This window comes from Oncorhynchus tshawytscha, linkage group LG01, assembly GCF_018296145.1.
Source record: "Oncorhynchus tshawytscha isolate Ot180627B linkage group LG01, Otsh_v2.0, whole genome shotgun sequence".
NCBI lineage: Eukaryota > Metazoa > Chordata > Actinopteri > Salmoniformes > Salmonidae > Oncorhynchus > Oncorhynchus tshawytscha.
Window position 1 is genome coordinate 58,164,890 of NC_056429.1, and position 25,723 is coordinate 58,190,612.

At 47.3% G+C, this 25,723-nt stretch overlaps 1 protein-coding gene across 22 annotated transcripts in view; it reads left to right on the forward strand.

Annotated features, from left to right (window-relative positions):
* The window catches only part of LOC112254114 (baculoviral IAP repeat-containing protein 6), a 136,564-nt gene that overhangs the window by 48,837 nt on the left and 62,004 nt on the right, over positions 1-25,723 (forward strand). For 15 of the 22 annotated variants that reach the window (XM_024426356.2, XM_024426412.2, XM_024426476.2 and 12 more), the window contains 24 exons: positions 259-412; positions 1,574-1,690; positions 1,815-1,972; positions 2,197-2,323; positions 2,481-2,591; positions 2,792-3,050; positions 3,274-3,845; positions 3,964-4,139; positions 4,317-4,431; positions 4,549-4,743; positions 4,859-5,059; positions 5,512-5,791; positions 5,923-6,179; positions 6,353-6,461; positions 6,590-6,814; positions 8,682-9,612; positions 9,712-9,855; positions 12,510-12,639; positions 14,468-14,599; positions 15,035-15,196; positions 15,693-15,866; positions 23,170-23,369; positions 24,196-24,267; positions 25,039-25,342. In XM_024426356.2, the coding sequence (XP_024282124.1) occupies positions 259-412; positions 1,574-1,690; positions 1,815-1,972; positions 2,197-2,323; positions 2,481-2,591; positions 2,792-3,050; positions 3,274-3,845; positions 3,964-4,139; positions 4,317-4,431; positions 4,549-4,743; positions 4,859-5,059; positions 5,512-5,791; positions 5,923-6,179; positions 6,353-6,461; positions 6,590-6,814; positions 8,682-9,612; positions 9,712-9,855; positions 12,510-12,639; positions 14,468-14,599; positions 15,035-15,196; positions 15,693-15,866; positions 23,170-23,369; positions 24,196-24,267; positions 25,039-25,342 (5,305 nt within the window). The remainder of the gene's footprint in view (positions 1-258; positions 413-1,573; positions 1,691-1,814; positions 1,973-2,196; positions 2,324-2,480; positions 2,592-2,791; positions 3,051-3,273; positions 3,846-3,963; positions 4,140-4,316; positions 4,432-4,548; positions 4,744-4,858; positions 5,060-5,511; positions 5,792-5,922; positions 6,180-6,352; positions 6,462-6,589; positions 6,815-8,681; positions 9,613-9,711; positions 9,856-12,509; positions 12,640-14,467; positions 14,600-15,034; positions 15,197-15,692; positions 15,867-23,169; positions 23,370-24,195; positions 24,268-25,038; positions 25,343-25,723) is intronic. The other 7 variants (XM_024426404.2, XM_024426453.2, XM_024426513.2 and 4 more) reach the window with 3 other exon arrangements.

Consider the following 25,723-nt stretch of genomic DNA (forward strand, 5'->3'; position numbering starts at 1 on the left):
CTAATTTCTCAGAAACTTTCCAATTTAACTCTGCTCAGGCATTTGGAGTCTCAAAGCAATGTTGTGTATGTAGACCCAATCAATCAAACTAGTAAACTTGGGGAAGTATTTCTCCTCTTCACTCTTTCTCTTCTTTCTGAAGACGCCACCATTGCATGCAAAAGAATGTAGTGTTAATGTGCATGTAATGTTATACTGGTAGCTAGCATCTGACAAGAATGACTGCATTTGCGTTTCTCTCTCTCTCTCTTCCTACAGCCTATTAGCAGCACCTGGTATGACTACTGGGGTGCTGACTATGGCACTTACGGTTACAACCCCTACATAGGGGGAGTAGGGATTGCCGTGTCCAAGCCCCCGGTTGCTGCCGAAAAGCCTGGGTCTCAGAGTCTCTCTGTCTCTGTGTCGCAAGGTAAGGGCTCATTTATTAATATTTTTTTGTTTCCGGGTATCAGCTCCCAAACTGGATTACACACTTCTCCTTCTTTAAAAAAAAACTGTAAAAAAATTATTTCACCTTTATTTAACCAGGTAGGCTAGTTGAGAACAAGTTCTCATTTGCAACTGCGACCTGGCCAAGATAAAGCATAGCAGTGTGAACAGACAACAGAGTTACACATGGAGGAAACAATTAACAAGTCAATAACACAGTAGAGAAAAAAAAGGGGAGTCTATATACATTGTGTGCAAAAGGCATGAGGAGGAAGGCGAATAATTACATTTTTGCAGATTAACACTGGAGTGATAAATGATCAGATGGTCATGTACAGGTAGAGATATTGGTGTGCAAAAGAGCAGAAAAGTAAATAAATATAAACAGTATAGGGATGAGGTAGGTAAACTGGGTGGGCTATTTACCGATGGACTATGTACAGCTGCAGCGATCGGTTAGCTGCTCAGATAGCAGATGTTTGAAGTTGGTGAGGGAGATAAGTCTCCAAATTCAGCGATTTTTGCAATTCGTTCCAGTCACAGGCAGCAGAGAACTGGAACGAAAGGCGGCCAAATGAGGTGTTGGCTTTAGGGATGATCAGTGAGATACACCTGCTAGAGCGCGTGCTACGGATGGGTGTTGCCATCGTGATCAGTGAACTGAGATAAGGTGGAGCTTTACCTAGCATGGACTTGTAGACGACCTGGAGCCAGTGGGTCTGGCGACGAATATGTAGCGAGGGCCAGCCGTCTAGAGCATACAAGTCGCAGTGGTGGGTGGTATAAGGTGCTTTAGAGACAAAACGGATGGCACTGTGATAGACTGCATCCAGTTTGCTGAGTAGAGTGTTGGAAGCAATTTTGTAGATGACATCGCCGAAGTCGAGGATCGGTAGGATAGTCAGTTTTACTAGGGTAAGTTTGGCGGCGTGAGTGAAGGAGGCTTTGTTGCGGAATAGAAAGCCGGCTCTTGATTTGATTTTCGAATGGAGATGTTTGATATGAGTCTGGAAGGAGAGTTTACAGTCTAGCCAGACACCTAGGTACTTATAGATGTCCACATATTCAAGGTCGTGTGTTCCATGCATGTAAAGGAATACCTTCCACCTTTTAACCTGGACCTTTTTGTCCTCTCCCTCAGCTCTGGATGCCCGCCTGGAGGTGGGGCTGGAGCAGCAGGCTGAGCTTATGCTCAAGATGATGGCCACTCTGGAGGCCGACTCCATCTTACAGGCGCTCACCTCAACGTCCCCCACAGGTATAAACCTACCGAAAAAGTATTTATTGATGTTTGGTCATGTACACTTGAGTCTTGGGGAAAAAATGTAAAGACTTTGCTAAGCATCAAAGATGGCTGACCCAGGTCCCTTCTCTCCCTCCAGTGTCCCAGGCATCCAATGGGACGGATGATTCTCTGCTGAGGGGGCTCCGTGGGGGCTCCCCACCAGGAAGCAGCCTAATGGTACAGGCCTCCTCCATCCCCATGCTGAGTGCCTGCTTCAACAAGCTCTTCTCCATGCTCCAGGTGCACCACGTACAGGTCAGTCACCGACAGACGGTATAGTCCATGGTCTCTGCTACTCCAGAAGACTTGAATGACTTGTTGCACTTCACTCTTTTTTTGGTATTTTTTTTACATCCCTCTACACAGTTTTGTAATGATGTGGCAGTAGGGGTAACTTACTGTACCATTCTCAAGAATACGTTGGTTACCCTGGATAAGTGGATTTGTCGATGAAGTGTTCACATGTGTTTCTGCCTTAGATGGAGTCTCTGCTGCAACTGTGGCTGACCCTCAGTCTCAACTCCTGCTCTGGGGGCACTGAGGAGAGTGGATCGGATATTTTCCTGTTCAACGCCAGCAGAGTGCCCACCATCCCACTCAACCAAGGTCAGAGGTCACCCTGTGTGTGTCTCCATTCACTCTCTTTCGCCGCTTAACTCTCAAACCGCTGGATTTGTCTTGTGTGACTCATTCACTGTTTTCCCTTTTCACATGGGCAAGTGTACGTGTTAGTTAAACTGCCGTCTCCTGTGTTTCCCTGCAGCCTCTATCAACAGTTTCCTGTCGGTGCTAGCCTGGTACCCCAACACCTCCCTGAGGACCTGGTGCCTGGTGCTGCACTCCCTTACCCTCATGACCAACATGCCCTCCAATGGTAAGTCCACCGTTCCTAGGGTTTCACTCTCAAGACAGTGTCTGACAACTCTGACTGACGTTTCCCATTTGAAGGTTGAGAAATAGTAAATCCATATTTGACGATGCAGTGTGACCGAAGAAATAAATGAGGCCAAAGGACTTTCAATAGTACTCCTTTTAAATCAAGTGTGTTTTGGTCCTGTGCGTCTCTGTCCGCAGCCTCCAGCAGTGGGATGGGAGCTCATGAGAGCACGGCCCAGCAGATGGTGTCGGACCCTACGCTGGTGCACGTGCTCGTGCGTTTCCTGTCTGGGAGCAACCCCCACGGCACCAGCCAGCACAGCTCCCAGGTCGGCCCAACCGCCACCCAAGCTATGCAAGAGTTCCTCACCAGACTCCAGGTGCACCTCTCTTCCACCTGCCCACAGATGTTCAGTGAGTTCCTGCTCAAACTAATGCACATCCTGTCCACTGAGAGGTAGGTTGTTTACTCTAGACATATCAAAAGCAGCTTTTGTTTCACCCCAGCACTTAAGACACGTAATTCAAATGATAACTAATCATCTTCTTCAATTTAATCTGTGGTCGTGCTGGGCTGGAACAAAAGCCATCCTTTTGATTCCATCACAAAACAGTACAATGATTTGTTAGGAAGCACCTTCCTCAATGATCCCGTCTTTTCTCCTCCGCCCGTCCTTCAGGGGTCCGTTCCAGTCAGGCCAGGGTCCTCTGGACGCCCAGGTCAAGCTGTTAGAGTTCACCCTGGAGCAGAACTTTGAGGTGGTGTCGGTGAGCACCATCTCCTCTGTCATCGAGTCCATCACCTTCCTGGTGCACCACTACATCACCTGCTCTGACAAGGTGGTGTCCCGCAGCGGTTCCGACAGCGCTGTGGGCGCCCGCGCCTGCTTCGGAGGCCTGTTCGCCAACATCATCCGGCCCGGCGACGCCAAGGCGGTGTGCGGCGAGACCACGCGCGACCAACTCATGTTCGACCTGCTCAAGCTGGTCAACGCCCTGGTCCAGCTGCCCCTGTCGGGTGACCGCGAGTTCAGCGGGCGTCTGCCGCCGGCGGGCAGCGGGGCGTCGGACAGCAGCGTGTCGGACGAGGAGAAGGTGTGCGGCAGCAAGGAGGGGGCAGCGGGGGGGTCCACCCCTAACCAGGGCCCTGCGGCCGGAGTGGCTGATCTGGTGCTGGCCAACCAGCAGATCATGAGCCAGATCCTCTCGGCTCTGGGCCAGTGCAACAGCAGCGCCATGGCTATGATCATAGGTAGGCCTTATACTCACACTTCCTTTTTTTAGAAAACGTTTATTTAGAGGGATCCCGGATTAGCGGCTAAGATATTCAAGTGCTTCTTATTGATAACGCTTTACCTTCCTGTCTTTAGGTGCTAGTGGTCTCCACCTGACCAAGCATGAGAATTTCCATGGAGGACTAGATGCCATCTCTGTAGGAGACGGCCTTTTCACCATCCTCACCACACTGAGCAAGAGGGCCACCTCGGTGCAGGTTATGCTGCAGCCCATCCTCACCTACATGGCCTGTGGGTACATGGGCAGACAGGTAAGACTGAGCTCAGCCATGACTGAACAGGCATCATTGATGAGGTCTGTTTTTAGAGATTTACTTGTCAAGATTAAAAGGATTGAGGAAAAATATATTTGCTTCAATAGTACTTCAGTTTATTAGATTTATAATTGTTTGACCCGTGGATTCTGAAAGTTTTTAAATCACAAGCAGTCTTTGTATTTCTCCCAGGGTTCCCTGTCGACATGCCAGCTGTCTGAGCCTCTGCTCTGGTTCATCCTCCGAGTGTTGGACACCAGCGAGGCACTAAAGGCATTCCACGACATGGGTACACACACACACACACACACCTACATACATACACAATAGGGAAATATCCTTGTTCAGGTATACGGTACTGTCAATTAGACTTAACAGGTTGTGTTTGTATTTGATCTGTGTGCAGGTGGGGTCCAGTTGATCTGTAACAACATGGTGACCAGCACACGGGCCATAGTGAACACAGCACGCAGCATGGTGTCCACCATCATGAAGTTTCTGGACACTGGTCCAGGCAAGGCTGCAGATGGCAGCCTCAAAGCCCGGGTCCTAGCCGCCGAGCCCGACAACGCAGAGGGACTCCACAACTTTGCTCCGCTTGGTAAGTGAAGCGTCTCCTCTCATGTTGAATAGGTTCTCTTGTGTTTTTTTCCCTTTGACCTCCTATGTGTTAAATGGGAATTGTGTCCTATTGAGTGCTGTTTGTCCCTCTGCAGGCACCATCACTTCCAGCAGCCCCACGGCCCAGCCGGCTGAGGTCCTCCTTCAGGCCACGCCCCCTCACAGACGGGCACGCTCGGCTGCCTGGTCTTACATCTTCCTGCCGGAGGAGGCGTGGTGTGACCTCACCATCCACCTTCCTGCCGCCGTTCTGCTCAAAGAGCTGCACATCCAGCCACACCTGGCCTCTCTCGCCAGTGAGTACTGCACCACGGCCCTGCTGGTGGACACTAGTGCAGACGAGTTGTTTACATAGGAGACTGAATTAAATCTAAACAGTTCAGCGAAATCTCTTGTAAAGAAATGACTTTAGTTGTCTAATTGATCATTTAAGTGAAAACCAGCAGGACTGCAGCTCAGGTACCAGCAAGAGAGCTGTGCCACTCTGCTTTAGAGTCTAAAGGGCACATTGTCTACTTACCTCTTAAGCATCGTTTTCCTCATGACTAAGTTATTTCATCCACTCAAATATTAACCTACCGCTGTCGACTATAGTGCCATTTTAAATATGCAAAACCTTTTCCATGCTTCTATCCAACACAACACACCATTGTGCCAGGCAGTACCAGTTGGAGAAAATAAAGTTGGAACATATTCCACCATCTATTATTGCTAAACCCTTACGATGTCCCTTTTGTCCTCTCGCCAGCCTGCCCTTCCTCGGTCTCGGTTGAGATCAGCGCGGACGGGGTCAACATGCTGCCTCTGTCCACGCCCATCATCACCAGCGGCCTCACCTACATCAAGATCCAGCTGGTGAAGGCTGAGGTGGCGTCCGCCTTGTGTCTGAGGCTCCACCGGCCCCGCGACGCCAGCACCCTGGGCCTGTCCCAGATCAAACTGCTTGGTCTCACCGCCTTCGGCAACACCTCCTCAGCCACCGTCAACAACCCCTTCCTGCCCTCTGAGGACCAGGTCTCTAAAACCAGGTGCAGACATACTTGCCCTTACAGGAACTTCTGTTAAATATTACTTGAGAGTTAAAAAAATAATAATAATAAATGAAACCCCAGCAGTGTCACAGCAAATCTCTCTTCCTTGCCCTCTCTTTCTCTCCTAGTATTGGCTGGCTACGTCTGCTCCACCACTGTCTTACCCATGTCAGTGACCTGGAGGCCACGATGGCCAGCGCCGCTGCCCCCACCGCCAACCTGCTTCAGACCTGTGCCGCCCTGCTCATGTCCCCCTACTGCGGCATGCACTCGCCGAACATCGAAGCCGTGTTGGTCAAGATCGGCTTGCAGTCCACCCGCATCGGTCTCAAGCTCATCGACATCCTGCTGAGGAACTGTGCAGCCTCCGGCACCGACCCTACCAGTAATTAGCCGCCGCATGAATAAAACGCTCATTGAGCACATTTTATAATTTGTGTAATTATACTTCAATCAAAAGATGTCCTTCAGCTCTGTCATGGCGCTATTGTTTGAGTATCGTTTATATATGGACATCAATGGCTATTTTGTGATTTCTCTGTCGTTTTTTTTTTTTAGACCTGAACAGTCCCCTGCTCTTTGGAAGGCTTAACGGTCTCTCTTCAGACTCTACCATTGACATCCTCTACCAGCTGGGAACCATACAAGATCCTGGGACTAAGGACAGGTAAAGACCCCCTTAACATCTACTGATCTAGGTGTTGAGCCTAGTACTGCTGGATCCATGTAATCTGGGTCTGTGAAAGCGGCTCTCTATGTTAATTTTGACCTCGTAATCCCTGTCTCTCCCCCCAGGATCCAGGCCCTTCTCCAGTGGGTCCATGACTCATCGCTGGTGGCGGCCCACAAGAGGAGCGGCCCCTTGGGCTACATGCGCCAGAGCAGCTCCTCATCACGGGAGTATGGCCTCGTCATGCCCTCGCCCTCCCACCTCCACTGTGTGGCGGCCATCTTGTGGCACAGCTACGAGCTCCCCGTGGACTACGACCTCCCAGTGCTGCTCAACGGAGAGCTCTTTGAGTAAGTGTTAAGGGCCGTTCACACCAAGGACTGTAACGATGGCTTTAACGGAAATATATATATATATATATATTTTTAAATATAATTCTAGTGACCAGGAGCATTCACACTAAAATCATAACTACAAAAAGAGTGGATAACGAGATCTTTAGTTTGGATCACTTTAATTAAGAGCGATTACACTTTTATTTTTTTTGTCCCTCCGACGATAAAACATTGACAACCAATCAAAAACGCATTCTGTTGAAGCGTTGTTGATTCTAGGTGCATGAGGCTGCTCGGAGAGAAGGCAGAGCTCACGGTAAGCTTGCCTGAATTTTACTGGGCATATGTGAGCGTATTGATTGCAACATTAATTATAGGACGACTTGGGAGGATGATCCACGACAAATCGCGCATGAGGAGGCCATATTTTCCGGTGGTAGGCCTTCTCTTTCTGGACCTAGTAAACGGAATAGACCCATAACTGATCCGAATGGTTACATAGTCAGGCCTAGGCTGTACAAAGTTATTTCAGCATGAAGCATTCAGAACAGGACTTTTGAGCAGTTTTTCAAATGAGTCTACGTCACTGCAACTTAACAGCCCTATAGACAATAGTTGTGTATTCACTTGACAACAAAAATACATTCCTCATTGCACTGTGTTGTGGCTTAGGTGTAATAATTTCCTTGTATAAAATCGAAGGCCTGGTCAGTGTCGGGGAGCGCATCAGCCTTCCCGATAGGTAAATATTTATAGCCCTACTATTTAGCTGAAGAATGGCCTAATATCAAGCTAATATTTAGTTTCTTACTTCGGCTACACATCTCTAGCCTCTCTGTTCCAGCTGTCGGTGCTCAATAGGCTGTAGGCCACGCAAGCTTCTCCGCTATTCCTCTATGTGAAATCGCAGGAAAAGCTATAAGCTACTAAAGCTATAGGACATTTATTTTAGCATCTTTTATACTTGGCCTAAATAGCCTTTTTTCGTGGAGGGACGCAGGCGTGCTCTTGCTAATTGCTAAATGTAAAATGGGCCAAGTGAACTGTTGCACAGGACAAACAGATGAGCACACCGAAAAAGAGCCAAACGAATCACTTGAGCAACCGAGGCAAGCGATGCCATTATGTAAAAGATGTGTTTTTGAATTGCTACATTTACATGAGTTTCTATATTTTTCATTACATGTTCATTGACGTGTTATTTGCAGTTTATCACTATGACAATTGAAACACCCGGAAGTACAGAATGGTCTTGTTACCACCTTAATAGGCAGCGTGCAGTAGGACGCGTTGATCCGTTGACTGATGGGTGTACTGCAGAACGATCAACGATCAGCTGGTGTGGATGCTCGCCAACGTTTTGTGGTTGTGTATAATATAACTAGAATGATATCATCCTTGGTGTGAATGACCCTTTATCCTGTCAGGGAAAAACCCACCGGTTCATCCTTGGTGTGCTCTTTTTGTTACGTTGTCGTAGGCTAGAGCTTTCTCATGCTTTGAGCCATAAATGTTTGTAGAACATCTCGTTCTTTGTCGCCTGGGGAGAAAACAGCTCCCTGATAGATTTTCAAAATAAGTTTCTCCCATCCCCCCTCTTGATACTGTGTGTCTTATACATATCCTCTGCAGACATGAATACTGCATTTCTACTCTGTAAACATGAATACTTTACATCGAACAGGGAATGCAAAGTTTTAAAAAATACCGACGTCTAAACTTTGGCTCTGTTGATCTCCAACCGACATATACAGACAGAATTGAAAAGGCTCAGAAGGATTCATATGAAGGTTTCTTATCTTGTTATTTTAGGGGGAAAGATGTCTGTCCAGCGAGTGGTGCTTGCTTTGTTTATACCATTTTGTCTCCTTCTCTCCTGTAGACTTCTGTACAACTGGTCCATGTCCCTGCCGAGTAACATGGTGCTGAAGAAGGCAGTAGACAGCCTGCTCTGCTCCATGTGCCACATCCATCCCAGTTACTTCTCTCTGCTCATGTCCTGGATGGGCATCGTGGCCCCGCCCACCGCCGCCCAATCTCAGGCCCAGCACCGCCTCTCCATGACGGACGACGGAAAGAAGCAGCACGACCTCAGCAGCGCCAATGCTAACGCCACCACCAGTGCCGCTGCCACCGGCCTTACCGACGACTCCAAGCACGCGCGGCCGCCCATCGCCCTGTCTGAGTCGGAACTGGCCACTCTGGCTTCAGCCTCCCAGTCACCCGGGGCAATAGAGCAGCTGCTGGACTCGGGCCTGCCCTCTCTGCTAGTCCGGAGCCTGGCCGGACTCTGCTGTGGCCTCCTGGCTGCCGCTGACCTGCCCCTGCCCGCCACCGCCCAGGCTGAACGACGGCAACACCATCACAACCACCACCCCCACTGCTCCTCCTCTTCTTCATCCTCCTCTTCCTCTCAGAGCAGGGTGCCCCTGTCTGCAGAGCTGGCAGCCCCAGTGCTGCGTTTCCTCACAGAGGTGGGGAACAGTCATGCCATGAAGGACTGGCTTGGTGGGCCTGAGGTGAACTCTCTGTGGACCGCTCTGCTGTTTCTGCTGTGCCACTCCAGTGCTAGCGCAGGGGGAGCCAGTGGTGGCCAGGGGCACACAGGAGCCCACTCAGCTGCCTCCGGTGGTGCGTGCTGCCCCCCTCCTCCGCCTCCACCCCTGCCCTCTGGGTCACGCTACTCTCTAGCCTCCTCGTCCCGGGGCAGCGGGCTCACCACCCAGCAGAGGACAGCCATCGAGAATGCCACAGTGGCCTTCTTCCTGCAGTGCATCTCCTGCCACCCCAACAACCAGCGGCTCATGGCACAGGTCTGGTGGAATGCCTTGATGACACACATTTCCACCTGACCTACAGTGACTGTGATGTTTTATTAATGTGTGTTTATGGTGGTTTCTCCCTCTCCGTAGGTGCTGTGTGAGCTCTTCCAGTCGGCCCCCCAGCGTGGAAACGTGCCCGTCTCTGGCAACATCTCCGGCTTCATCCGCAGGCTCTTCCTACAGCTCATGCTGGAGGACGAGAAGGTCACAGTCTTCCTGCAGTCGCCCTGTCCGGTGGGTACCAAGTTTTTGTAGGCTCTGATCTCGGATCAGCTCTCCATACCCTCAGTCCTAAACTTAACCATAACGTGGGAAAATGTCAAACTGACCTTAAATCATAATCTTGGAGCAATTTAAATATCCTACCTATGGACTTGCATTGGAAAGGAATAATGCTGTGATGTGATATCCCCAGGTGGCCACAAGGGGCCAGCCCAGCAGTACAGACAATCCCTCTTCACTCAAGGCTTTCCCCAGACTGATGCTTGTCGGAGAAATGGCACTGCACTTCAGTCACATTAATGCTCCATCTTTCACCCTCCTCACTGATTAGTTGTCATGAGTGGAGTTTAGAGAGCAGTCGTGGTGGTGGTGGTGGTGGGGGGGGGGTTCAATTGTCTAAAGATAATTTAATTTGAACCTCCTACCTCTCGCTGTCCTCATTATTATGCCCCATCCCGTTGTTGATGATATACATGGTGTCAGGGAAGGGTGAGGGACATTCCATGGACAAGGTGAAGGATGACTGTTGTGCATGGCATGCCGAGAGGTTTCTGATTATGCACAGCGAGACAAGCCTACATGTACTCTAACTTAGGAGGTCATTTGTGTGCTGAATTACACAAGGAGTCCTGGGAATCACAGCTGTGAAGGTTAATCATGTATGATCAGTATGTGATTAATAGCAGGGTGGGTCTACATGCTAATGTGTTTACGCCTTAGGTAATGTCATAGTCCACCTTCTTATGCCTTACCCCCCCCCAAAAAAGGTTTTACTTACAGTACCAGTCAAAAGCCCTTACACAGCCTGGAGGTGTGTTGGATCATTTTCCTGTTGAAAAACAAATGATAGTCCCACTAAGTGCAAACCAGATGGGATGGCGTATCGCTGCAGAATGCTGTGGTAGCTATGCTGGTTAAGCGTGCCTTGAATTCTAAACAAATCACAGTATCACCAGCAAAGCACCATCACACCTCCTCCATGCTTCACGGTGGGAACCACACATGCTGAGATAATCCGTTCGCCTACTCTGAGTCTCAAAAATACACAATGTTTGCAAACAAAAATCTCAAATTTGAACTCATCAGACCGAAAGACAGATTTCCACCTGTCTTATGTCCATTGCTCGTGTTTCTTGGCCCGAACTGGTCTCTTCTTATTAGTGTCTTTTTAGTAGTGGTTTCTTTGCAGCAATTCGACCATGAAGGCCTGATTCACACAGACTCCTCTGTACAGTTGATGTTGAGATGTGTCTGTTACTTGAACTCTGTATTTATTTGGGCTGCAATTTCTGAGACTGGTAACTCTAATGATCTTATCCTCTGCAGCAGAGGTAACTAGGTCTTCCTTTCCTGTGGCGGTCCTCATGAGAGCCAGTTTCATCATAGCACTTGATGGTTTTTGCGACTGCATTTGGAGAAACTTTCAAAGTTCTGGACTGACCTTCACGTCTTAAAGTTATGATGGACTGTCGTTTGTCTTTGCTTATTTGAGCTGTTCTTGCCATAATATGGACTTAGCCCTATTTGGTAAAATTATATCTTCTGTATACCACCCTTACCTTGTCACAACAAAACTGATTGGCTCAAACGCATAAAGAAGTAAAGAAATTCCAAAAATGAACTTTTAACAAGGCACACCTGTTAATTGAAATGCATTCCAGGTGACTACCTCAAGAATGTGGTTGAGAGAATGACAGGAGTGTGCAAAGCTGTCAAGGTGGCTACAAATAAATATAAAATCTATTTTGATTTAACACTTTTGGTTACTACATGATTTCTTATGTGTTATTTAATGTTTTTATGTCTCCACTATTATTCTACAATGTAGAAAATAGTACAAATAAAGAATCCCTTGAATGAGTAGTGGTCAACTTTTGACTGATACTGTACATCAGGCTTTTTCAGACCTGCAAAAAGTGAATGATGTATTCTGTAGACTTGCCCAACATTTTCATTTCATCAGCGTTGTAATTGTCAGTTGATCTGTGATATTTAAGTAAGGATCACTACATTTCTCCCTAATCTGAATCTCACTGGAGGGAACTTTGACATTTTGATTTGCTGTCAATCCCCCCCAAAAACTGTTGACTTTTTATTATGCTCACGACCATACCAAGATATGGGTTCTTGAACATTATTGTTCCTATGAGACGTGTATTATACTTGCCTAAAAGCCAAGGTGCATGTTTCAAACAGCATTTTATATTACATCATCTTGATGGCTTCTGCTGCCAGGCTAGTCACTGCAGTGTAGAGTTGTCAGGAAAGTGTACTGTGGGGCCTGAGTGACGGTTGTGAGGTTGTGTTTGGAGCTGCAGTGACTTGTCCAAGGACCCTCCATAGCCGAGCCGTGCTCTGGCGACACCACCATGCCTGTCGCCTGCAGGTCGCAGAAGGCGATGGATGTCGCCTGGGATGTCGTGAACATGTAACATTCATGCTGAATGAGAAGCCTTGTCAACTCCAATAAAGGTTGAGGCAGGAGTGATGGAGTGGGAGGTCTTTAGCCAAGGCCGGCCTCATTCAATCTCAATGTGGCCCTGCGTAGTGCTACTGAATCTTTCATAACTTGCGTCTCTCTTTCACTCTCTCGTAGTCATGATCATTCATAACATTGGTGGTATTATGTACTTGGTCTGTCCTAATACTTTCTCATCCGTCTTCAGCTGTACAAGGGCCGCATCAACGCTACCAGCCATGTGATCCAGCACCCCATGTACGGAGCAGGGCACAAGTACCGCACTCTCCACCTCCCCATCTCCACCACCCTGGCTGAAGTCCTGGACCGGGTGTCTGGTACGTCTGCTGCCCCTACCCATCTGTCACTATTTTTGGGAACTGAGTTATGTGAGACGCACTGCATCCAATTTTTCTTTGTGCTGTTTTAAATAACTCTATTTTTCTAAAATAGTCTTTGGGGCCCAGTCTCTCTCTAAACTAACCCGGCCTGTTCCCTTCTCCTTAAGGGGACGATGTCCACACCTATAATCTCAGTGAGCATATAGGCTATGTCCATTAATTTGACAAGAAATTTCACTGCACCTGTGAAAACACCTTGCAAATCTGTGTACGTGACCAGTAAACTTTGATTAGTGATGAACAGCAGGTGAAGTGTGTTACGCAACATTGATGGGGAATTACTTTAAATATTTTTCTTCGTAGCCTCATCAACCTCCTCAATATTTTGTGGCCCACAGATAAAGTGGAGCAGAGTGTCCCTTGCCACTCAGACAACCCCTCCTCCGACAGCCACACGGGATTTGAATGGCGGGGGAAACCCGCTCTCCATACGCCGCTCGTCATTCAAGCATTTTATCCCCTCTCACTGGGTCCTTAAATGATTTAAAAGGCAGCCATATTTGAAGTTAATGCACCATGTCAGCACCTCGCACATTGTCGGACACACACACACACACACACACACACACACACACACACAATCTCCCTGGGCATAAACATTGACCTTTTCAGGCGACTGCTGGGTCCACTCCACATCTCCTCATTAGTGTGAGTATGGAAGAGCGTCTCGCCATATTATTTTCCCAGCAGGTGGAGATGAGCGTTCCGATTAATGGCTACGGAGTTGATCAGCTGGTGGCAACTGCGTTTTAGAGAGAACATCAGTCGAAACGTACGCTTAACCCTCGTACACATGCCTAGCATAGTGGCACTTAAATCACACACCCTCATTCCGGTCTTTAACCCGGCTGGTCCACTCTGTGATTGAAATAGCCCTGCGTGAGCTGACGCACTGATTTATTTGTATTTATTTTGTTGGCCTTTTCCAGAAGTCCCAGAGTTATGTAAGAAGCACTGAATCCAATGTTTCCTTGTGCTCTATTAAATAACTCATACATTTCCTAAAATAGTCGTTGAGGCCCAGTCTCTCTCTCTCTAAACTAACCCGGCCTGTCCCCTTCTCCTTAGGGGGGACGATGTTCGCACCTATAATCTCAGGGAGCAAATAGCCTATGTCCATTCTAGATTAGAAATGCCCTCTTAAAAACATGCATCCCCCCCTCAAAACATGATCAAACAGTAATATAAACCCAGATGGGAGAGGTGTTAAATTTAAGGCATTATCTGGTTGTCAATGTCAAGCGCGTGTGGTGGTGGGCTCCAGCTTTGTGACGTCATGGCACGGTTAGCTGTGTGGCTATGATAAGTGGTTCTCCTCCCGGGACCTTGAGAACACCAGATGGAGGCCTGATACAACAGGGTGTTATGAGGCTCTACCCAGTGAGGGAGGGGCAGGCTCAGTTAATAATACAGCCCAGAACGCTACATACAGCTAGGGCTAGCCAGGGGTCTTTTTAAAGGAGCCTGCGTTAGTGGCCCTTGGAATTGCTAATAGCAGATTATTTGCTATCTAGCCCATCTTATCTGAACTCCCAGGGAATGGAGGACTGAGATGGGCCAACGTCTCATTGATTGCGTAGCCTAGTTCGTGCATACATTAGGGTTGATGTCAATACTTGTGTGCACTGGACCAGTTGGTCACTGGCGACTGAGGCTGTACGTACATATTATGACAATTAGCATGTACTCTTTCACATGTGACTTGTTACCGAAGGGTGGCTCTAATGTGCCCCGTCTCGGTCTCTCCCCTCCATCCCTTATTCAGACACCCCCAGCATCACAGCAAAGCTGATCAACGAACAGAAGGAGGACAAGGAGAAGAAGAATCAAGAGGAGAAGGAGAAGATGAAGACCGACAGTGGTTTCCAGGACAACTACAGCGTTGTCGTGGCCTCAGGTACACGTTTTGGCTCTTTCCGATCTGTCAGCTTATCGTGGTGGGCAACCTCATCCCTTCCCTCCCATGCCTGCCAATTATTATGGCTTAGCAGGAGTAGATTAATTAATTTATCCTGTTGCACCAATTGGAGGGCAAGAATTGTTTGGCTGGTAGCTGGGCTTCCAGCCATATGTTGAGCTCCTGCACCAAATGTAAAGGGAATGATTGCTCTCTTTGTATGTGAAAATAAGTCCTTGAAAAAAAAAAAATATATATATATATATATATATTTGTAAATGGACAAATGGCTTAATATCCCATTTCTCTTGAAATATTGAAAGTGTTTGGTAGATGAGAAGCATTAGACAGAAGCACACCTCTAGAATCACATTCCCTAGGATGTAAAAGTGCAATTTTACGTGATAAAATGACCGGTGTGTGTTTCCCTGCCAGGCTTGAAGTCCCAGTCGAAGAGAGCTCTTTCCACCCCTCCTCGCCCCCCTTCGCGGAGGGGCCGGGTGATGAGCGACAAGCTGACATCCTCCTCAGGTGTGGACCCCTCCGCCAAAACGCTCAGCGTGCCTGTCTTCCACCTCTACCACAAGCTGCTCCCAGGTACTGTACACACACACACACACACACACAGTTGTCAGCTCCCCTCCTTCCAGAACCTCCCTCTGCCAAGGGAAGCCTATTGATCCGACCTGCTTAATGAAGCTGTGACCTCCGTCTCAGTCAATTCATTGAGCCAGTGTGTGTTGCTGGGACCCTGAGGTGTCCAGGTAAATGTTCATTTAACTTTTGATACTTTCGATGTTGTTACTTTTAGACATTGTGTCAATATTGAAAATCACAGTCAACCAGATCCAAGTATTCCCAAACTCTGGGAAGAGGAGCAGAAACATGATCAGACCTGGGTTTGCAAGGACACGAATGTACTTTGAGCAAAACCAGCACTCCATCCATGATGTCTTCACATGTTGTCATTGTTATCTAGGTCACTAGCCTTCATGATACATAGCTGTCATGTATTTCCTGTCCCTCTGGGCCTGGTAGTGTGACCACAAGGCTTTGGTTCCTCACTGTGAACACTGTCTCCTCCACCCCTCAGGTCAGCCCCTGCCGGCAGAGATGACACTGGCTCAGCTGTTGACCCTGCTTTATGACCGTAAGCTGCCCCAGGGCTACCGGTCCATCGACTTGACCGTCAAGCTGGGCTCCAAGGTCATCGCCGACCCGGGCCTCTCCAAGACGGACTCGTTCAAACGGCTCCGCACAGAGAAAGGTATTTTAGAGCATTCACATACATACAAGCACATGCTTGCATTCAGACATATAAACACACACACACACACACACACAATCTCACACTCCTCCTACCTCCCTCTGCTTCTGTCATTTTTCTTCTTGCTCTGCAGTTAGTGTGTAAAGTGAGCCCCGAACGTCTCTCTCCACGCGTCCCCTGACAGCCCATTCCACAGCGCGATTAATGGCTCTCCCCTTTCACTGCCATCCATTTCTCTGTCTGAGCATTGGGCCTCTGTCTCCTGAGATGTCGTATGGTGCCATTACCAGTCTCTGGAACGGGTGGGCCAGTGGGAGACTCATACTCACTCCGCTCTTCTTCACTGTGTTGCGTAATAGGGCTCAGGAAGCAAATGTATATCCAGTTCTACAATGACGCTGTACACTAGTGGTGTCCAACTCATTTTGCACCGGGGGCCGCATTCTTCGAGGTCTGGAGGGCCACGCTTCAAATTGTATATACACTGCTCAAAAAAATAAAGGTAACACTAAAATAACACATCCTAGATCTGAATGAATTAAATATTCTTATTAAATACTTTTTACTTTACATAGTTGAATGTGCTGACAACAAAATCACACAAAAAGGATCAATGGAAATCAAATTTATCAACCCATGGAGGTCTGGATTTGGAGTCACTCAAAATTAAAATGGAAAACCACACTACAGGCTGATCCAACTTTGATGTAATGTCCTTAAAACAAGTCAAAATGAGGCTCAGTAGTGTGTGTGGCCTCCACGTGCCTGTATGACCTCCCTACAACGCCTGGGCATGCTCCTGATGAGGTGGCGGATGGTTTCCTGAGGGATATCCTCCCAGACCTGGACTAAAGCATCCGCCAACTCCTGGACAGTCTGTGGTGCAACGTGGCGTTGGTGGATGGAGCGAGACATGATGTCCCAGATGTGCTCAATTGGATTCAGGTCTGGGGAACGGGCGGGCCAGTCCATAGCATCAATGCCTTCCTCTTGCAGGAACTGCTGACACACTCCAGCCACATGAGGTCTAGCATTGTCTTGCATTAGGAGGAACCCAGGTCCACCAGCATATGGTCTCACAAGGGGTCTAAGGTTCTCATCTCGGTACCTAATGGCAGTCAGGCTACCTCTGGCGAGCACATGGAGGGCTGTGCGGCCCCCCAAAGAAATGCCACCCCACACCATGACTGACCCACCGCCAAACCGGTCATGCTGGAGGATGTTGCAGGCAGCAGAACGTTCTCCACGGCGTCTCCAGACTGTCACATGTGCTCAGTGTGAACCTGCTTTCATCTGTGAAGAGCACAGAGCGCCAGTGGCGAATTTGCCCATCTTGGTGTTCTCTGGCAAATGCCAAAGTTCCTGCACGGTGTTGGGCTGTAAGCACAACCCCCACCTGTGTACGTCGAGCCCTCATACCACCCTCATGGAGTCTGTTTCTGACCGTTTGAGCAGACACATGCACATTTGTGGCCTGCTGGAGGTCATTTTGCAGGGCTCTGGCAGTGCTCCTCCTGCTCCTCCTTGCACAAAGGCGGAGATAGCGGTCCTGCTGCTGGGTTGTTGCCCTCCTACGGCCTCCTCCACGTCTCCTGATGTACTGGCCTGTCTCCTGGTAGCGCGTCCATGCTCTGGACACTACGCTGACAGACACAGCAAACCTTCTTGCCACAGCTTGCATTGATGTGCCATCCTGGATGAGCTGCACTACCTGAGCCACTTGTGTGGGTTGTAGACTCCGTCTCATGCTACCACTAGAGTGAAAGCACCGCCAGCATTAAAAAGTGACCAAAACATCAGCCAGGAAGCATAGGAACTGAGAAGTGGTCTGTGGTCACCACCTGACTTGGAGTTACATTGTGTTGTTTAAGTGTTCCCTTTATTTTTTTGAGCAGTGTATTTTCTTGCAGTCAACATTTGCCGTCAAAAAAAAATCTATCATTTTCTATGCTACCTGGCTGTTTAGCGTTCATTGTGGTGATTATTAGGGAGCTGGACAGTCAAACTATGAATGTAGGTCCATTTATTGCATTTGAAGGTATATTGCGTTTGTTTGGCACCCCTGCTTGTACGCCTTCTCTGCCTCTTGGGCCAGGGTTTACTTAAGATGGAAAGCTATTATTTTACGATCATCAATTGGCCTCAATGACTTCACTGTAAGAGAAAGCTGGAAATATTTGCTGTATGTCAAAAATGAGTTTGGATGAGGGAATGGAGGCTTGAAAATGGCATGGGTGCATCAACTTCAGTAAATACAGGCCAGTCTTTTTCCATCAAATCCCCTTTGAATGTTTTTTTGGTCCCCCTTGTATCCCCTGTTACCTGGTATTCCTGCTTCGAAAGAAAAGCTCTGATGCTTGAAAGCTCCCAGTGCAACCTGACCACCCAATCAGATTCCACCCTCTACTTTTCAAGCCCTGCTTGTTCCCAAAGCTGTTTTAGCCATTAACATTGAGGGAAACCTTTTTATACAAGATTCATGTCCTCTGTAAATGTCACTATAACATCTATATAAGATTCATGTCCTCTGTAAATGTCACTATAACATCTATATAAGATTCATGTCCTCTGTAAATGTCACTATAACATCTATATAAGATTCATGTCCTCTGTAAATGTCACTATAACATCTATATAAGATTCATGTCCTCTGTAAATGTCACTATAACATCTATATAAGATTCATGTCCTCTGTAAATGTCACTATAACATCTATATAAGATTCATGTCCTCTGTAAATGTCACTATAACATCTATATAAGATTCATGTCCTCTGTAAATGTCACTATAACATCTATATGAGATCCATGTAATGGTTTCACCTGGTAAATGTTATTAGTCACCCTTTTTAAAGATTGGGTTGGAGCAGGATTTTAGGGGTGATGCTACTAGATTTAGCCTCCCCTCTCCTAGCTTTGACGGTCAGTACCAGGTCACACATGATAGCATGGGGAGGATACATTTTGGGCATTACGATATGACAGCCAGCCAGAGCAGTTGATGTTTTAGTTTGATGTCAGCGCTAGTAATGTGCAAATGTAGTCAAATTGTTTGGTTGCCTGGTTCAATAATCCAGTGATTTTAAAAAAATATATTTTTTTTACTGGTAGCCTACGGCTATGCAAACACCGTCTTTAGGTGCAGTCTCAACCATATGTTGTACTAAATGCATTAAAACGGAACTAATGGCTGACAAAATAATCCAAATCTAGGTGTTTGCTCTTACAAATGTGTGTGTGTGTGTGTGTGTGTGTGTGTGTGTGTGTGTGTGTGTGTGTGTGTGTGTGTGTGTGTGTGTGTGTGTGTGTGTGTGTGTGTGTGTGTGTGTGTGTGTGTGTGTGTGTGTGTGTGTGTGTGTGTGTGTAGTCAAAACACATCAGATTTTTTTTTTTGTAAAATTCATTTGTCCCTGTGATTCCATACCAGTCACTCAATTCAGGGCTAAATTCAATGTTGTTTCCTCTAACTCTGTGGCAAGATACTGTTTGCTTTACACCGAAACCTACCGTAGTGCCTTTTTCTCTCTCGCTGCAGGCTGGTTGTTCTGTTGTGAAGAGAGCCCATGCTTGGTAGCGCTGCTACAAAGCCCAGAGCCTGTCTCTCTTTCCGTCAGTGTGGATATTAGATTTTTTTGGCAGTTCACAGCCTATATGCCGCCCCTGGCACCCTGGGGCTAATTGCTAATGCTAGCCGCCACCACCTACTCTGCATGCAGTGGAGAGCGTCAACTCCTACCTGCAGTGCACCATCTTCTTCCTCACCTCAGTCCCACTGGATGACTTGTCCGTCCCCCTGTTGGGTGAGATATTTTTAAAGGCAACTGTCAATCAGTTCAGCCAACCCACTACTAGAACAGTGGTCTGTTAGTGGTTACCCAAGATGGGAGGCCGGTGACCTGCGTGTTATCTGCTAATGAGTCTGCCCAGCTCCAAACCCATTTCACCAAGACTGTCTTCAGCCAGACACTAACCCACCTTATTAGGTCTATCATTGTCTTCATTGAACCGCTTTCGTTTAACCTCTGTGCACTCTGGAGTTCAGATAATTAGTTGAGGCGTATAGATTATAAACGATCTGAAGCCTGCCGAAGGGTGTATATTCAGCATATTCTCTGGTCTAGGGTAAAGGAACACTTTATGTAAAAGGAATGCAGTGCATACACATTTTCAGCCTGTGTATTGGTGCACATTTGTGGCGTCTGTTGTGTTTGCAATCCCTCAGCCCATTTCTCTGTGCATTGAACCATATACCATGCTACAATGCCTTCTGAAAGTATTCAGACCCCTTGACTTTTGTTTTGTTACAGCCTTTTTCAAAATATTTGCCAAAATCCTCAGCAATCTACACACAATACCCCATAATGACAAAGCAAAACGTTTTTTAGAAATGTTTGCAAATGTATTAAAAATAAACATACCTTATTTACGTAAGCATTCAGATCCTTTGACTCAAAATTGAGTTCAGATGCATCCTGTTTCCATTGATCATCCTTGAGATGACGCTACAACTTGATTGGAGTCCACCCGTGGTAAATTCAATTGATGGGACATGATTCGGAAAGGCACACACCTGTCTATATAAGGTTCCACAGTTGACAATGCATGTCAGAGCAAAAACCAAGTCATGAGGTGAAAGGAATTGTCCGTAGAGCTCTGAGACAGGATTGTGTCAAGGCACAGATCTGGGCAAGGGTACCAAAAAATTTCAGCAGCATTGAAGGTCCCCAAGAACACATTGGCCTCCATTTTTAAATGGAAGAAGTTTGGAATCACCAAGAATCTTCCTAGAGCTGGCCGCCCGGCCCAACTGAGCAGTCGGGGGAGGAGGGTTTTGGTCAGGGAGGTGATTAAGAGACCCGATGGTCATTCTGACTCGGCTCTAGAGTTTCTCTGTGGTGATGGGAAAACCTTCCAGAAGGACAACCATCTCTGCAGCACTCTACCAATCAGGCCTTTATGGTAAAGTGGCCAGACAGAAGCCAGTAAAAGGCACATGAGAGCCCGCTTGGAGTTTGCCAAAAAGCACCTAAAGACTATTTGACCATGAGAAACAAGATTCTCTGGTCTGAAACCAAGATTGAACTCTTTGGCCTAAATGCAAAGCGTCACGTCTGGAGGAAACCTGGCATCATCCCTACAGTTAAACTTAGGGGTGGCAGCATCCTGCTGTGGGGATGTTTTTCAGGGACTGTGAGACTAGTCAGGATCGAGGCAAAGATGAACGGAGGACAGTACAGAGCGATGCTTGACGACAAACCTGCCCCAGAGTGCTCAGGGCCTCAGACTGGGGTGAAGGTTCACCTTCCAACAGGACAACGACCCTAAGCACACAGCCAGGACAACACAGGAATGGATTGGGACAAGTCTCTGAATGTCCTTGAGTGGCCCAGACTTGAACCCTATCGACATCTCTGGAGAGACCTGAAAGTTGCTGTGCACCGACGCTCCCCATCCCACCTGACAAGAGCTTGAGAGGATCTGCAGAGAAGAATGGGAGAAACTCCCCAAATACAGGGGTGCCAAGTTTGTAGTGTCATATCAAAGAAGACAAAGCTGTAATCGCTGCCAAAGGTGGTTCAACAAAGTACTGAGTAAAGGGTCTGGATACTTAATGTAAATATGATATGTATTTTTTTTATTTTTAATAAATTAGCAAACATTTTTAAACGTTTTTGCTTTTTCATTATGGGGTATTTTGGTAGATTGTCCCCCCCCCCCTCAATCAATTTTATAATAAGACTGTAACCTAACAAAATGTGGAAGAAGTCAAGGGATCTGAATGCTTTCTAAAGGCACTGTATGTACAGTAAAATGCCTGCCTGCCGACACTTACTGCGTACCTCACCTTAAATTTCCTCAGATAGCTTCCAATACCATCTCTTCCCAAAACAAATCTTTCCCGGAATCTTCTGTCTCGAGATCCATTGAGGCTAATAAGTGGAGGGAAGAGGTGACCCCCACTAACAGTCCTGTGAGAGGGAGGGGGAGACATGGAGAAATCTTGTAAACCCAGCGCGGAGGCTTTCAGCCCCACTAACGGCCACCCACTGAACTGAAGATGGGTACATGGTGAGATCTAGCCCCAGCCCCCTTAATAGTCTTCAACTTCCCCAAATAGGCCAGACCTTAAATAGGTTTTGTCCCTCCAACCATTTGTAGGTCTCTAGACATCCTTCTGATTTATCATGTGGAAATCTCAGTCTAATAGGATGCGCCTTGCATAGTAAAGGTACTGGAACATTCTCTGAAATATGTTTGTTGTTGAGCAGAATTGTGAAAATCCTTGTCGTTCACAATTTGTCCTCTTTCTCGCTGATCTGATCTCATATGCTCCTCTGAAGTCTAACGATCACCTTTTTTCCCCGTGCCTTCACGGTCACATTTGAAATGTAACAACTCACTGGGTTGATGCTGTTTAGATATTCTCTGGGTAGCCCGGTCTCTCCTTGCGGCCCGCTGAAAGACGAGCGGTTCCTTCCCTCTCCATCATTTCTAATCCTGTTTTGGAAGTCTAGAGAGCACGGGCCCTGTTACAAATCGTATCAGTCACAACCTTGGTGACTTTATAATTCACCATGAGGGGGACGGGGAAAAATCCTTTTAGAGACTGGAGCAATTCATCATTTATTTTATTTTCTTCTCCAGGAGAGATGATGTGCAGCTTTTCTTTTTTTTTTCTTTTTTTGGTAGATGACCTATCAATCGACTGGGGCTTTTATATCATCATAAAACAGGCCAGCCGCACCGTGGAATGAAAACCATAATGGGGGGCTATTTTTACCCTTCACCCGCCGTACCAGTTTTTTTTTTTTTTTTACCGTCTACAGAGCCACCTCCTGACGCGCAAACAGTGACAAGTAGCCGGTGTCCTTGATTCTGTTTTAATCCACTTCATCAGGAGAGCACGTCCATTTCCCAACTACAACCATTCGTGGGTTTATGCATTCACATATATAAAAATTGAAATGACACTCCGCTCCCTTATGTCTGAGAAACTGCTGTCTGTTTCTTCCCCCTTCTCCTCCCTCTCTCTCCTTGGTTGCTTGAACTTGACTAATAAATAGTGTGATGGCTCTGTTGGTTTCTCCCACTCTCTCTTGATCCTCGAATGAGGGATGAGTTCTCATTAAGTGCCTGCGACGTGAACAATTTCCCTCCCGCAGGGCGTCCCCTTCTTTTGCTTGTCATTATTGGTTGAGGGCAGCACACAGAAGAACGTACGTCACAGAACATAGCTAGTGTCCCAGTGGAAACCCTAATAATTGGTCTATTCTCTAACCCTCCTCTGCTTCTCCCTCCTCCAGTGGAACACTGTGACATGCTGAGTAGCTGTCCGGAGGACGAACCCATGACCCCTGGGGACGACTGTCTTGATGCAGCCATCGATGAGTCCCTGCTGGAGACCAACCCCATCCAGTCTCCCCTGCAGGTGTTTGCAGGCATGGGTGGTCTGGCCCTGATTGCAGAGAGGCTACCCATGCTCTACCCAGACGTCATCCAACAGGTTAGACCGCCACAGATACCCTTCTAATACGTATATCACAAACACCACCAGTCAAATAACCCTTTCACAGCGTGCTTCATTGGACTTATTTCATTGTTGTCCTACAATGTTTAGCTCATGTTTCTAGATAGTGTGCTTTTATATATAGCCCATAATCTAGAGCCTTAAATTTAAAGGGACATTTCAAAATTGTTCAATTTCCTATTCATAATTTCCAGCACCACCCCAACATCAACAGATGTGAAAATTGCGCATTTCTATGTTTTGTAGTAACAAAGATGGAGTAAGATTAGTGTTTCCAATGATGACATTGGTGTGCATCATGATTTTTTTGTTGCTCATTTTTTAAAAACCAATTATGAGTATGCATTGTCTACAAATTGGTTGTCATTGGAAACACTTATCTTCCTCTATCTTTTTACCAAACAACATGGAAACGCAACATTTTCACATATGTTGGGGTGGTGTTGGAGATGATGAAAAATTATGGAATTTCCCTTTCAGAAATTAAAGTTACCTTTCGTATATAGAGCATTCCCATGCGGATCTGCGGTTGCCAAAGTAATGACGTGTCTTTACTGTTGGCCCAGCTTATTGAGAGGCATGGCAAGTCACTGGGTTTGCCATTCAGTCTAAATTCGTTTTTGTCTCCTCTGCGCTCCCCCGGGTGCTACATCATGCCTCCTAAATGAAAGTAAATGGATACTTAAACAGTAATTGAGAGCGCACAGTGACAAGGTGAGTAGCTGGAATGCATTCTGAGAGCTGCCAGGTACTAAATCTGTTTTCTTTTTGTTATTTTCTCCCCCCTTCCAAATTGTTGCAGCAAATTGAATTATTCAGGCAGTCTCCCAGAGCTACTGGTGGTTTGAAGCAGACGCCCCACGAGGGCTACCAAGTGAGATTATTTGTTTTGTACTTAGCATTGTGATCGATATGAATCATATACATGACTGGTCGTTGGTTGGTTTACCATAACCCTTTCTCAACAGGATATTGCATCCATTCTGCCTTAGTTTAACCCTTTTCTCTCACTGGATAGTGTTTGCTGGCCTCTTAATGCTGTGAATAATTGAAGAGTTCTGCTCTCACCCTGAGCAAGACTATTAGCAAAGTCAACTTAAGGCATCGATATTGATGCAGGTGATGCTTTTCTGTTTACCCAGGACTGACTGTGTAGTGTTTTCTAATAGGTTAGCCAAACAGCTCAGGTCGATGCCCTTTGACCCACTGGTGTTTTAGCTGTTTAATCACAGCACAGCCTGTTCCTGGACATCCACTCTGACTCTTAGTGCAACTGAGCTTGAGTTGATTATATTGATCACAACTATGCATAAAATAACTGTATTTCTCTGCAGTGCTGCAGCTCCGATACTCGCCTTCATCTTAAAGGGATATGTCTGGTGTTTGCCTATGAAACCCTTGATCTACTTCCCCAGATTCAGTTGAACTCGTGGACACCATTTTTAAAAAATGTCTTATTCGCAGGGCTCTATGCCAAGTCCCCCACAGCAGCTCTATGGATCTGAATATCAGCTCTCTAGTTCCATATGCCCCTTACTACCTTCAGTGCCCAAACACAGCACATGACCTTCAGATCCCATCCGAGTCAGCACATCTGTCAGCATTGTCCTCTAACCGCATTCTAACCCTGGCTCGTCCTGTGCAGGTGAGTCCACCGGTGGTGCCCTCCACCACGCAGGAGAAGCCCAAGGACAGCGACCAGTTTGAGTGGGTCACCATCGAGCAGTCCGGCGAGCTCGTGTACGAGGCGCCAGAGACCATGGCCGCCGAGCCGCCGCCCATCAACAAGTCGTCAGTGCAGACCATGTCGCCCATCCCCGCCCACTCGCTGGCGGCCTTCGGTTTGTTCCTGCGCCTGCCGGGCTACGCTGAGGAGCTGCTGAAGGAGAGGAAGCACGCCCAGTGTCTGCTCCGCCTGGTGCTGGGGGTCACCGATGACGGCGAGGGCAGTAAGTGACACGACGCCTCACACGGTTTTAGACGTGGACAGGAAAACTCCTGGCCCTTTCGATGGATAATTTTCTAAGTGTGTTTGTATTTGGGGACACCATTTGAGGATGACCAGGTCCCTATGCTTCTAATAAAGGAGACTGCTGCAGGTTTCCTAGCGACAGATCTTGTCAGCCCTACTTATAGCAGGTAACCCCCCCAATGCTCAGTTGATCTTGCCAAGCTGTGGACCCAGCCGATCGATAATTCCCTGAATACATAGCGATCAGTGTCATAAAGTGGCCAACGCATGTAAATCGGCTCCTTTAAAAGCAGCCGGCCCCAAGAGCGGGGAGAAAGAGATGGAAAGAGATTTTAATCCCTCCATTTACAATTGAGGC